Genomic DNA, 13,995 nt, shown 5'->3' with positions numbered 1-13,995 from the left:
CAGCAATTAGTGCAGCGGTGCTACGTAATTGGGGCCAACCTGAGCATCACACGGGCCGGCAGCGAGCAGCAGCGGGGACCGAATCTGCCTGTTCCTGAAGGTGTGGGGTGGACCTCTGTACCGTGCCATGCCCGTTCCTTGGGATGGATGATAAGCCACCCAGCTGGGGGCATGGCTGCTCTAAGGACATCCAGCAGAGATGTTCTCGGCAATAAGGATGCGGTTCAGGGCTTCCCAATATTTCTTGCCTGGGAGATGCTGCACCACCCCGAGCGGGAGAGGGGGGTGGGAAGGGCCCCGTTAAACTGCCCTGGTTTAATGCCACCAGTGTTTGCTGGAAGGGTACAAGGCCAACACACCGGTATCTTTACAACTGTGCTGTAAATGCACCGAATTCTCCCTCTCAAATGCGTTTGGTCAGCCTGAAGGCCCTGTCCCACAGGTGGCCCCAGCACTGCTGCCTGACCCGACTACTGTGCATATATAGACAACAAAATTAACATATATCGCGTTCTTTTTGTGCCAGCCTCTGGTGTGCCTCATCAGCCTGCTCCTACCTGGACAGCCACAATTTTATGGTCTGGATCCTCTTTTTTTTCCTTTTTGTTTTTGTTTCAGTTTGTTTTCTTTTTCCCTTTTTATTATAACATCAAAGCTGCTTCCAGATCACCCAAAGGCAGTAAAGCGGGTGTGCAAATTACCCCAGACGCCAAGAAAGCCTCACTGTCCTTATGGAGCCTTTAAATGACTTCCAGTGATGTGGCAGCACGTTCAGTTGTTTAAAAGCAAAACTTTAACCCGTTGCTTTTATCACATAGCATTAGGTTTTAGCGACACCACCGATTCCAGTAGACACGACATATAGTAGGCAATAAGCGTGGCAGTTCTGCGTGACGGTAGCATTATATGTAGTTTTTACACTTTATTAATAAGTAACATATTAGCAATAATGCAATCACTGCTGTTTGCGAATAATGTAAATGAAGCCCGGCACGAAATGTTAGGATTCACGCTACAAGCTGCAGTCACCCGGGGTTTGGGGGCTGGATGCTGTTTAGGATTCCTGGCATTTATGTATTTTGCACACTCGGGCAATGAGAAGACAGGAGAACAATTTGGAGCAGTTTCTTGCCAGGAGCCCTGGAGAAAAGCCACAAAACCCTACGGCACTGGCCCAAGCACCAACAGGGGTGCGGCAGATGCTGCTGTCCTGGAAGCGGTGACATTGGTATTTCTACTGGGCTTTACCTGGGAACGGCAGTGATACCCTCGGGCTGGGGTCAACCTGGACCCGCAGCAGCGCTCAGCCACGCGTGTGGAGACCCACGTTTGTCACCTGCGTGTTTCACCTCTGCATCACACCACGTTCCCTGAATAACCGCGGGATGAATCCACGCGGCTGAGCTGCCCTGTTTGCCCTGGCAAGGAAAGCCCCGTGCGTACAAGCCGCACGAAGCACATGTGCTCGTTATCCTCAGCCGTACTCAAAGATCATCTGAACGTGGCCAAGAGAAAGTACAAACAAGCTCCAGGCTGGCAAGCTCCAAGGTGAAGATGAGGATGGCAGGGCTGGCTGGCCCCGCAGGGAAGATGCCCGTGGGCCAGCTGCCATCTCCCCTTTGCCCTTTTGATCTCTGTGCCCTTGGTCAAATCACTTAACTGCTGCCTGGCGAGGCTGGTCGGCCATGGGACGGGTTGGTATCGCTCCCGAGCTGTGCTGTGTTGATATCTGCACCCTACGGTCCCACAACCAGCCGTCAAACATGCAAGAGATTAGACGGGCTGATCATTCATCCTGGTGGAGTTGGGAGAGGTGCTCTCACGTGTAGGAGTGTTATGCTTCAGTTTTCCAAGCGAACAGTCAAGGTGTGATGCTCTGAGAGCCCCTTTGGGAAGGGACTGCAGCAGGAGGCAGACTTACACACCGACCATTCCCATCCTGGGGATGGGACGGGACGGGACGGGACGGGACGGGACGGGATGGGAGAGCCCCTGGATAACTTCATGCCTTTTGCCAGCAGACCTGGCCGAGGGAGGCTGGTGGCCATGGGGCTTCCTGCCTTTGCCATCCAAGGTTTCCATGGAAGTCTCCGGGCTGCTCCTGGGGAGGCGAGTGATGCTCATCCTGCCTCCCCACCACTCCGCACCCCCTCCCCGGGAATCCGGATTAAGGGAGGGCTCTGTTGTGTAAGCAGCAGCAGGGAGGACGCGACAGGCTACAAGCCAGGGAAAGGCCACCCCGCTCTGTCCTTTCGGTACGTAGCTGGCCTTTGTCCCCTCAAGCTGCCGCCGCTGGGCTGGGAAGAGTAGGGGGAAAAAAGCATCATCCTCCTTCGGCCAGGCACGCCCGAGGGGATGGGGCTCCCAGTGGGGGACAGCGGTCCTGGCCAGGGGTTTCACAGTGCCCGAGGGTTTCAGTTTGGGATGTTGGGTCAGGGCTCATTTATTCTTTTTTCCCAGTCAAACTCGAGCAGCCTGTTAATTGCCTAATGCTGCCAGCCCCTCGCATGGAGGCATTTAACCACAATGCAAAGAAACGGTGCTTGGAAATGCCTGGGTATCCGCACAAAGCGAGCAAACAGACGCGACGGGCAAAGATCTCAGCTGGAAGGACAAATATTGGGGGAAAACTTCAAAAAGCTCAGCCTCGGGGCCCTTCCCCTTGCAGCTACGCCAGCCCACGGGGAATGCAGGTGCCGCAGCTGGAATCAATGCCTGCATGAATGCAATGAACTTTTCTCCTCCGGTTAAAGTTTTACTTTACTGGAGGAGACCAGTGCAAAGATTAGTGGTCTTGATCATCCTTTTCTTTTTTTTTTTCTCTCTTCCTCTGTAGAAAGTACATTTTGTGCCCATGTGAAGCCTGGCTGACTGAGAGCATCATCCAATGAGTCGCCGTAACTTGGCTGCCGGACCCATCAGAAGCTTATCTGGAAGGTAATCAGAATTAATCACCTTCTTGGCTGATTCAGGCTTTGACGTGTCTGCTACGGATGCCACCGTCCGCCCTGACCCTGCGGCTCCTCTCGCTGATGATGTCTAAGGAAAGCAAAGCCGGAGCAAGACCAGCTCAGACCAGCTCTTGCAGATGTGCAAAGTTCATGACTACCGTGTGAGCCAAGCCAAAGGGCTGAGATATTTGGCGGCATCAGCAGTATCTGGTGGCATCGGCAATATTTGCTGGCACCAGTAATGTTTGATAGCGCAGCAATCAGCTGGTGGTGCCGCAAGGCTCAGCGTTCACACCGTTATGGGCTTTTTAATGAAAAATGTATGTTATTGTGATATTCTGGGTAATTTTGCTATGCCGTATCTCCATACGCACATACATACAGCCAGGCGCTGAGGGGGTTGAGTGCGTGCAGGTATAGAGACCTGTATACATCTGTATTTATATATGTTTGGCTGTGAGTGTTATATACACACAAAAATATATTTTAAAGCAGGTGCCAAGTGGCATCTAAATAAAACACTCAGTCATTTTCTAGCTTCTTTGCTACATATGCTGGAAAGGTTTCTCCTTGTGAATTCAGCAAGAGGTTTGTAATGTAGCACACAAACCCGGCGCAGAAGCCAAGAAAGGTGTCGAACAGCTCAAAATAGGCTGTAGCATGTTCCCAAGTCCCTGGCATGTCACATCGCGGACCGTTCAGCTGAGGGACAGCCCCAAATCAGCCTTTCAGCTGGATCCTTTGGATTTCCCAGGTCTACTCTATGCCTTTGCCGGTCTCCCGCTGTTTCGTTTGTCCCCCCAAATACAGGGATTGGTAGTGGCTGTGCTGAGCCGAGCAGTGACCAAATAATGCACGGAGGCTTGGGTTTCTCATTAACTCCAGAGCTGATATAGTCCCATCTCTCAGCGCACCAGCCAGCCAGATTTGCTGTCCCCATCCCAGCCCCACTGTCCCTCCTGTCCCCTGTCCCAAGCTCCCACCTCGCTCCGCAGCACAGGACAGTGACCGCTCCGGGGAGGACAGCGGAGGAGCTGCGGGATGGACAAGAAAAGCAAAATGCAAGCAGAGAAGGTAACTATGGCTCGGTGATAATTTTGCACTAGAATTTCTGTGGGAGCCCAACACTGAGCAATGGTATTTATTGCTTGCCAAGACCAAAACCAACAAAAAAAAAAAAAAATCCTCTCCCCTAATTAATCGCTCTTTGATGTCTGCATGCTGAGCGCGGGGGCAAAGGGGTCAAGGGATTATTTTTTATTTTTAAGAGCTCCGTCAGCTCATCAGATAATTTTAACTGTGATGGGAGGAAATAATACGTGAAATAGCACTGCTGAAAAAAAAAAACATTTTGGTCATTTTTTTCCCAGCTGTTCTCCTTCAGCGGTGGTGCCGCCCGTGCACTGGGGATGGGACAGGGCACGTCGCTGCTGCTGCCCGTGCTGCCGTACCGGGCAGAGCTCCCGCTCGCCGCTCACCGCTCGCACCGGGGCGAGGACGGGCAGAGCAGCAAGGAGAGCCCCGGCACAGATGGCTCTTTGTGGGGCAACTGTCCTGGGGGCCTGATCCTGCCCGTCCCCGGGGGCTTTGCCGGGGACTCAGCCTGTGCCGCTGCAGCATCATCCCTGGGTGCTGCTGTCCCGGCCAGCTGGGCGGCGGGGTGCCGTGGGACGGGGATGGGGTGCAGCCCCCCCAGGTTTGGGCAGGACTGGGATAGCGGGGTGAGGCTGTTCTCTGCTTCCTCCCCCAGCACCTCACAGGAACGCTCATCCTCTCCGTCTTCACTGCGGTCTTGGGCTTCTTCCAGTACGGCTACAGCCTGGGTGTCATTAATGCCCCCCAGAAGGTAAGCTGAGCCCCCCAAGCCATGCACGGCCAAGGGATGGGGGCTTCAAGGCAGCCAGGGCTGGTTTGTCCCTTGCAGAAGGGACCTTCCCCAGCCGCTATCTCCCGCGGTACAAAGCCCCCACGATAAGGCAGCGGGGTGAGAAAACGGCGAGGACCCCCCACTGCCATCCCCCCAGCAAAAGGAGCGGGGCTCTGCATGTCACGCTGCCGTCCCCACTGCAACGCGGTCGCCGTGCCCAGACCGAGGGACGGCACCTCTCCGCGGGTGCCGAATCCAGGCACCGCACTCACCCCGTCCCCGGGAAGTGGCACTAAGACGAGGGGGGATGCTCCATGCCTGCCCTCGTGGTCCCTCCCCGCTGGGGGTCTGGGTGCTGCGGAGCTGGGGGGGACCCCAAGATTTCACCCCTGCAGAGCCTGCGATGAAAAGCTTTTCCCGGGGCAGAAAAAAAAAACAAAAACAACAAAACAGGGGTTGGGGTGGTTATAGATTTGAGCTGACTTTTTTTTTTCTCTTTGCCCATCACAGGTGATAGAAGCCCACTACGGGCGTGTGCTGGGCATTGCCCCCCTGGACAGACATGCCACCAACGCCTCCGGGGAGGATGGCACTGTCCCCGTCCCTGGCACGGAGCCCTGGGGTGGCACCGAGGGGACAATCACACCCCCGGTTGACACCGGCGAGGACCTCACCACCCCCCCACACCTCATCCTCACCATGTACTGGTCCCTCTCCGTCTCCGTGTTCGCCATCGGCGGCATGGTCTCCTCCTTCACCGTGGGGTGGATCGGCGACCGGCTGGGGAGGTGAGAGGACTTTGCGTGCTGTGACTTGCGTGCCACAGCCCAAGCATTTTTCTTTGATTTCTTCCCTAGAACCTTTTCTCCCCCATTGTGTTATTTTCCCCAATTTAATGAAAAAAAAAAAAAACAACACTTCAAACCTCCAAAATACTGTTCCAACCATCACACAGGTCTGGCTTATTAAAATCCTCAATTATAAGTCAGACATTTTATTGCAACTTTTAGCACTTCATACAAGCAGCTGATGAGCAGCCTTGACTAACTTCCAAATTCCCCCCTTCTTTTCCATGGCACAAGGGAGAAGAGGGCATCTGAACGGCATTTGCCCACAATGTATAATATATATTTAGCTACTCTGATTGCACCCCTGTCCGGTATTTTTTCAGTGCCTACGATCATTATTTTTTCCCCTGTAGTGCCGATTAAATCACTTAATAGCTCTGATTGTATGTCACGATGTCACGATGGCTGCTTTGGCTGAGAGAAGCGCTGCTGCTGCCTTGCAGGGTGAAAGCCATGCTGGTGGTGAACGTCCTCTCCATCGCCGGGAACCTTCTCATGGGGCTGGCGAAATTCGGACCATCTCACATACTCATCATCGCCGGGAGAGCCATCACGGGGCTGTACTGCGGTAAGTCCAGGCAGGGTCACCTGTCCCTTGGCGGGGTGCTGGCTGCTGCATTGCTCCAGGGCTGCAGTTAGAGTTTCTTCTATTTTAAAATCTTTTTTTTTTTTTTTTTTTTTAGTTCAGAAAGGGTTTCCCAGGTGGGAGTTTCCCTCTCCCCCTCTATCTCAGTCCCTCTCAAACCAGGATCTTTCCCAGAAGTATTCGGGTTGGTTCTATCACAAAATTGTTTTATTTTATGTGTCCTAGAAAGGAGCGAGTCCCTCCTCCGTATCTCGAGGCTTGATCTTGGTGGTGGCTGTTGCACGTTATTAGCCGTGCTGTTTAACAGGTTCCCCAGACAACGGTACTATCTAGCACATAGTACAGGAGCACTGTACATAGCAAGGATAAGATAGTAGGCAAATAATATGCAATTACATTAGAATTAGCTAAGAAATAACAGCTCATTATCACTTACTGGTATGCAAATACAATACTCCACTCTGAAGGTTCAAGGCAAGTTTTAAGAAAGCTCTTTGCTCTGTGATAACTTCTCCCAGCGGATGATCTCTGCTCCATGCTCCTACGTGTGTGTTCAAGCGTAAAGGCTTCCCGGCTCAGGGCTCTGGATCTGGGGATATCCGAGCACCTCCGCAGGGTGCAGGTGATTCCCAGCCAGGCACCAGGGACTTGGTGGGATGTGGGATGCAGCACACGGGCTCCGTCGTCCTTTTTCCGTTTGGGAAGTGTTTTCTGCTGGTTGCTAGTCTAGAAGAGGTGACGCCCAGGTGTGTTTGGTGCAGGGCTCTCCTCTGGACTTGTGCCCATGTACGTCAGCGAGGTCTCTCCCACGGCCCTTCGAGGAGCTCTGGGGACATTGCACCAGCTTGCTATCGTCACGGGTATCCTCATCAGCCAGGTAAGAAGGAAAGCGCATGAGTCCAGAGAGGGTATTTCAGAGATGAGGGATACCCCAGTGATATGCTGAGGTATCACTCATCATTCCACCCCGAAAGTGAAGGAGAGTGGGAAGCAATCTGCTCCAATGGCGTTAAACTCCTTCCTCGAGTCAGGGGTGTCCTTAACACAGATGACTTCTCATGAACTAAAAAGTACTTCTGCAAACAATTTCTCCCCTCCACTGCAAAGTTTTTGTAGCCATCTCATCAGAGTCAGGCTGGATCCTGAACACGAGCGCCCTGATATTCAGGTACTCAAAATAGCTTCATCAAGAAGCAGGGAGTCCAACATCTCCATCAGCATTTCCCACCATGCCAGGAGTCCCAGCTGGCACATAAATGTACCGAGAATCAACACATCCAGAAAAAAACTTAACATAACCACAAAGTTCATCTAATCTGACTTATCCAAAGACTATGGACAGACCATGGGGAAAAAAAAACCTCGCAAGGTAGGTCCTCCTGGCTTCACTGGCTGTGGGAATACAAAAAAATGCTTTGCAAATTGTGGAAGGAGAAAGGTTGCAAGTACTCACAACCCCTCGGGAGCCCCCTTTTCAGTGCCGTAATCACCCACTGAAGCAAAGCTCCAGTTAGGCTGTTTGCTGAGCCTCACGCTGCGCTGTGGCCCCGGTGCTCAGACTGTGCTGGTTAGCGGCCGGGCAGCTGGGGCATCCCGCACTGGGTGGACCTCCATCTGAGCTCTACATCTTTGTGGAGGTGCTTAGGACACATATGCCCATAAAAACCCATACCCTAAAAACCCGGGACAGCAAGGTCTGAGGAGAAAACGCTTCATCAGCATGCCTGCATATGCTGAGTGGTTCCAGCCAGGCACAGGTCTCCTGCCAGTGTCACGTCCCAAGGAGGACCGAGTCACCCCAGGGTGGAGAAGAGGCTTGCAGAGGGTTGTCCCAAAGTCTCGCTCATGACATTTTACGCCATCTGTTCATTCCCTCCTTGTAAATGTGCATCATAACTAAAGAAACCAAATTGTCAGGACTGAGAATTGGTATTTGCTTCTGGTTTTCTTCCAGGTTGTCACTTTGAAATCCCATAGTGGTCAATTGCTTTATTCTTCTAGATAAGCAAGTGCAAATGCAAGTGCAAGATAAGCCATTCACACATCTCAATTATTCCAGGTCCTCGGACTTGACTTTCTCCTGGGCAATGACGAGATGTGGCCTCTGCTCCTCGGACTGTCCGGTGTGGCTGCCCTCCTGCAGTTCTTCCTGCTCCTACTGTGCCCCGAGAGCCCCCGATACCTTTACATCAAACTGGGGAAGGTGGAAGAAGCTAAAAAAAGTAAGACCCACATTCTGGGCTTGTCTGGAGTTGTTTTCATACTACAGATAGTATTAAACCCAGAAGGAAAAGCCCGGCTGAGGGCTCACACATGTAACTGGATATAGTTGCTCCATCCCACACAGCACATTTGCAGGTGGGATTTTGGACACCTGGATAGTCACTGACACTTGCTTATATATCACTGTGGGTGGCGTGAGCCTTAGCGTGTTACTCCTTCCCATCAGAGAGATCACATCTAGCAGATGCCCCCCCCCAACAACCCCATTCAGTTGGAAAGAACTTCAACCAGGTGTAAAAATGACATTTTCTGGGGGACAGCTGATCTCTCCATCCTGCATGGTATTTACAACTACACAGCAAATCCACAGTGCTCACTGCAACCGCTTGTACATCTTCCAACGTCACCCCCCTTACCTGGGTCCAGCCATCCCTACAAGGAGTAAGGGCAGTAAATGGTAGGACACAGCTGAAAGTGAGGTGAGAAGCTATGAGCTGCTGAAGTATAAACTAGCTCTGAACCAGAAACTACTGAGATATGTTTGTACGGGACTAATAAGCATTGCTAAGGGATGAGCCTTGAGCACGGCGTCTCAGCACTTTCACAGAACTAATGTGCAGCTGCCCCTTGCCAAGCAGACACCCTTTTGGGGCTTGATGTGCCATAGGAGTCCTCAGAGCAAGAGTATGCTACTGTCCATGTGGTTGGTTTACCCTGAGTTTTGGTTAGAGAGATTCTTGTCCTTACTCTACTCCTTATCTACCACATCTTAAGGTTTGAAAAGGCTCAGAGGAAACTGTGACCCAATGAAAGAGATTGCTGAAATGGAAAAGGAGAAGCAAGAAGCTGCTAGTGAAAAGAAAGTCTCCATAAGGCAGCTTTTCACCTCTTCGAAGTACAAGCAGGCGGTCATCGTGGCGCTGATGGTGCAGATATCTCAGCAGTTCTCAGGAATCAACGCGGTGAGTCTCCCAAAATGTTTGCCTTTAAAAAAATCCACGCTGAGCATGAAAGGGCAATGCTGGCTCCGTCCAAGCCACGTAGGGGTGAAGAGAAGGCTTTCCCGTGACTGCAGTAGGGTCCTCGGCCACCACCATGGGTGCTGAAGGTGGACCTCACTGCCGAGCCAGGCTGCGGGGGGGCAGGAGGGGACAAGGGTGCAAGGGAGTTCAGCGTGAAACCAGCTGGCACGGGGAGCGCACACTGAGCTCTCCCGTGACCCTCCTCATACCTGAGTTCGTCAGCAGTTTGCTCTTTTTAATGACCACCTGCTCACCCCAGGAACCACAAAATCACCATCTTTTAGCTATTTTTAAACAGTTTTTGCAGCACCTCCTGGGATACCAGAAATTACCATTTTATGCCTAGAAGCATGGAGCCTCCTTTTCAAAACTGGCCAAGACTCAAATTTTCAGAAGTCTGGTGGCAGCTTTACAAAGCTTGAGGTCTTTGTCCCACCGGCTTTCCAAACTCTACGAGCATTTCCGCATCGCAGCGCGGAGCAGTGAGCAGGGATGCCCAACCTGGCAGGGCTGAGCCGGGGACGGGCATCCCACGGAGCCCGGCTGCCCCCGCTGGATGCCGTGCCCAGCCCCATCCACCAGCCATGGGGTCAGCCATCCGTTGGCCTCCTGCCCTGAGCTTCCACAGGATAGGAATTGCCTTATTCTTTGAGAGAAGGGAAAAAATTGAGTCGTTCCAACGGAGCAAGGCTATTTTAAAATTCATTTAAAACTCAGTCATATTAAGGTATTTGTCTCCAGCGCTCGGTGCTGGTGATCTGGCTCTCAAGATTAAACATGGGACTACACAGAAAAAAACCAGCTTAAAATGTGCAAATGCAATAGCTCGGGAGGAGAATTTCAATAGGATTTTTAACTCCCTCAGGCTTCTTTGAAAGTTTCAGCTTTAATTATTACAACAAGCCATTAAAAAGTTGGAAAACTAATCATAATTAAATTACTTCGCGCCTTGGCCAAGCAAGTGCAACTCTTCCCTCAAGAGAACAAAAAGTTCCACCAGCCCTGTTACCTAATCCTTCATCCTAATGTATTTTGATAGATCTTTTACTACTCTACAAACATTTTTGAGAGAGCCGGAGTTGACCAACCAGTTTACGCAACCATTGGCGTCGGAGTAGTGAACACAGTCTTCACTGTTATCTCCGTAAGTAAATGTTTCTGCCCCTTAGACTACAAAAACACCTAAGCTACAACGGGGTTTTGAAACGTGATTTTATCCTGGGGCTGGGGCTGGGATTTGCGGTTTCGCAGGGCTGACCCTGCACACCTTACAGGAAAGATCATTCCCTGGGCAAGTCTCGTGTGAAAAATCAAGCCGTGAAACACAGCCTGTTGCTATCAAACAGCGCTGCTAAATGCCTCATGGGTCAGAAGTGCATCGCCGTGCTCGGGAAAGCTCTGGTAGCTCAGCATTTCCCCCAGACATAAAAGTTGCCTTTGAGATTGAAATTCTACGGGTGCTATTCCCCCCGGGAAGCAGGCAGGGGACCGGGGCTGTGACGGGGCAGCCAGCAGCTCACAATCTCCCTCTTACCTGTTATCTTTCAAATTGTTTTCTGTATATACATAGCACCCGCGCGAGTGATATCCAAAGGCTATTCCACAGTAATAAATTAATCTGGCACCTATCCTCATCGTATCTATGCAGCGCTCTGCAGCAATAAAAGGATGGTTCCGTTTTCACAGCCTTTCCCTTCGTTTGTCTCCCTCCTGAGAGCATTAACACACTCCCTATCAGCAGGCAATTATTTCTTTAATGTGGCCATTAATATAAGATCAGGAAATGCCAAGCCCATTTCCCTCACATCTCTGGAGAGACTTAGGGAGCAAAGGATTCCAACCCACCACGAAGCAGGACTAGCTGTAAAGTAGAAATACACAGCTCTAAGAGATCTTAGTCCAGCGTGCACGAGATAGGAGGTCCTGGGATGAACCTGCTTTAGAGGAAGGCCATGGCAGGTCCCGTACAGAGGAGAAAACATGATGTTTATTGTGAAACGAGGCATGGAGGTATGCAGCTGGAAGAGTCTTTCTCCAGCTTGGAGGGTCTCCTGCAGTTCAATCTCCACCCTGGGGCTGTGGTACTTGCAGCCTGGGGCATTTGATCTTTGCTTCTTTTGGCCACGAGCACTTAAAAATTACCTGCATCTGTCAATAACTGACAGACCCCGATCAAAAGGCAGAAGCTCCAGTGGCTGGGTGGACCTTGGCAAGAGGAGAAGGGAGCGCAGAGACTCACCCTCTGCAGCTTCACAAGTTAGCAGGATGAACCGCCTCCAGGAAAACAGATGGTTTCTTGGAAGCACAAATCACTTGCTGTAATGGCAGGAAGGGTTGAGCTGTTGGCCAAAGGTGTCCTTTCAAGCAGAGGGGAAGGCGCAGGAAGCCTCAGAGGCTCGTGCACGGTGTCTTAGCGCAGGCCAGGTCCACTGTCCTCTGGAGTTACCTACACTTCCCCATTGGGTGAAGTGATTGGTGCAGCCTTAGATGTCAAAAGTTGGGTGAGATGTCCACCAAGTCCACCGGGAGGAGCTGAGAAGGAACAAGCTAAGTCTTGTGGCTACCAGGGAAGCAAAAGGAGTCTGGGAGCAATTGGAGGAAAAATCCTGGCTCCAGTTGCTACACAACTATCCCTGCCCTAGGACAGGCAGGGTGCAATGGCCAGTGATGTGACGATGCATGCTACATTTTGAAGGCTGCTTCCAAACTAATGCAGATCTAGTAAGTTTATTTCTCCTGAAAAAAAAAAAAAAAGAGAGAAAAAAAGACCATAGTCAGCAACTGTGTAGGAGTGGTGGGAAGTCCTGAGAGCTTGGAAATGCATGAGCTCTGAGTGTGCGTGGGTTTGCCTTGCCCTGAGCGGGGCAATTGCTCAGTCTGGCTCCCTAACAGCCACCGGCAGTTTCTGACACTTGGACACCAGCACATAAATCTCTACCATGAGAGCTAAAAAAGCAGCACTGCGGTGTGGCAGTGGTAACAGGCTGCTCATTGCTAATGGACCTGATTGAACCCTCTGAGAACAGTGGTGCTGGAGACTGAGCTTCTGCATGTGTTTCTACAGGTCTTTCTGGTGGAGAAGACGGGCAGGCGGTCCCTGTTCCTGGCTGGTTTGATGGGCATGTTAATAAGCGCCGTGGCCATGACAGTTGGACTTGTGCTCCTGGTAAGGATTTCTCTCCATTTTTTCTCCATGATTTGCAAACAAGAGAATACATACCACCCTTCAAAGTGAATGTTTTGCATTTTCACCTCAAAAAAGTTCAGAAAACATTTGTCCTTAGAAAGGACAGTTCAAAGTGGCCACAGCTGGAGCCATCTCTGGTTACAGCAGTTCCTGAGGACGTTGAGCTCTTTGGCCTCTGAGATACCCCAATGCTGCTAGAAAGAACGTGTGTCCCCTGTCCCCTCCCTGAGCTCACTGACAACCTCAGCTCCTTACACAGCAACTGCACTATTCCCACAGCGTAATCCCAAGCCTGCTAAGAAAACCCAGGCCATACCTCCACATGCCCTAAACCCTCAACCTGCATCTCCCTGGCTTGGCGCAGGGATGCTAGATGAACATCTTGTCATAAAAAAAGACACAAATTATTACTTCTGACACCCGGGAGAGGGGTCTGGCTGTGAGACATGGGGCACAGGCAGAGGATGGAGCCGGCCCCCATCAAAGTCAGTCCAAACCAGCTCTGAGCTCCAACGCCCCTCTGCAAGTGGCAATGCTGGCACCAGCCAGCACCCGGCACAAGAGTTTAGAGCTTTAATTATGCACGTCCAGTCCCCACTTGCCTGAATAGAAAGAAATTCCTGAAAAAAAGAAGCTTAATTAAAGTAATTAGTGATAATTAATGAGTCCTGTTGGGACTGTAACACTGAGCGGTGCACCCTCTTGCAGAGCGAGTTTGCCTGGATGAGCTATGTCAGCATGGTCGCGATCTTCCTCTTCGTCATCTTCTTTGAAGTCGGGCCAGGGCCCATCCCCTGGTTTATCGTAGCCGAACTCTTCAGCCAAGGCCCGCGTCCCGCCGCCATCGCCGTCGCCGGCTTCTGCAACTGGGCCTGCAACTTCATCGTGGGAATGTGTTTCCAGTACATAGCGGTAAGAAATCCCTCTAAAACCGTACAAATAAATTACTGGCGCGACACCACTGCTGGGCTCCCCCAGCAGCCCAGTGGGATGCGCACATGCCTCCCAGATCTCCATCCCCAAGCCCCGCTGGGCACCTCAGCCACCCGGGGTAGGAAAGGGAAGCCATCCCCCCAGTGCTGATGGTGGTGTCTCCTGTTCTTGCTTCCCCCACTGCAGGACCTGTGCGGACCATACGTGTTTGCAATCTTCGCGTCTCTGCTTCTAGTCTTCTTTCTGTTTGCATACTTCAAAGTACCGGAGACGAAAGGAAAGTCCTTTGAGGAGATCGCAGCTGTGTTCCGCCGCAAGAAGCTCCCGGCCAAGGCCATGACAGAGCTGGAAGACCTGCGAGGCAGTGAGGAGGCATAG

General features: G+C 51.6%; 1 protein-coding gene across 1 annotated transcript; it reads left to right on the top strand.

Annotated features, from left to right (window-relative positions):
* Positions 1 to 3,992: 3,992 nt before the first annotated feature.
* SLC2A2 (solute carrier family 2 member 2) lies at positions 3,993 to 13,995 on the top strand (the record flags this gene model as incomplete). The annotated part of the gene is made up of 11 exons (XM_082487055.1): positions 3,993 to 4,025; positions 4,702 to 4,797; positions 5,329 to 5,606; positions 6,110 to 6,234; positions 7,014 to 7,129; positions 8,312 to 8,474; positions 9,250 to 9,437; positions 10,537 to 10,641; positions 12,562 to 12,663; positions 13,393 to 13,596; positions 13,804 to 13,995. The coding sequence occupies 11 exons, from the start codon at positions 3,993 to 3,995 to the stop codon at positions 13,993 to 13,995; spliced, it is 1,602 nt and encodes a 533-aa protein (XP_082343181.1).

This window comes from Vanellus vanellus (genome assembly GCF_965231255.1).
Source record: "Vanellus vanellus genome assembly, chromosome: 8".
Classification (NCBI taxonomy): Eukaryota; Metazoa; Chordata; class Aves; order Charadriiformes; family Charadriidae; genus Vanellus; species Vanellus vanellus.
This window is presented reverse-complemented; position numbering and strand designations above follow the sequence as displayed.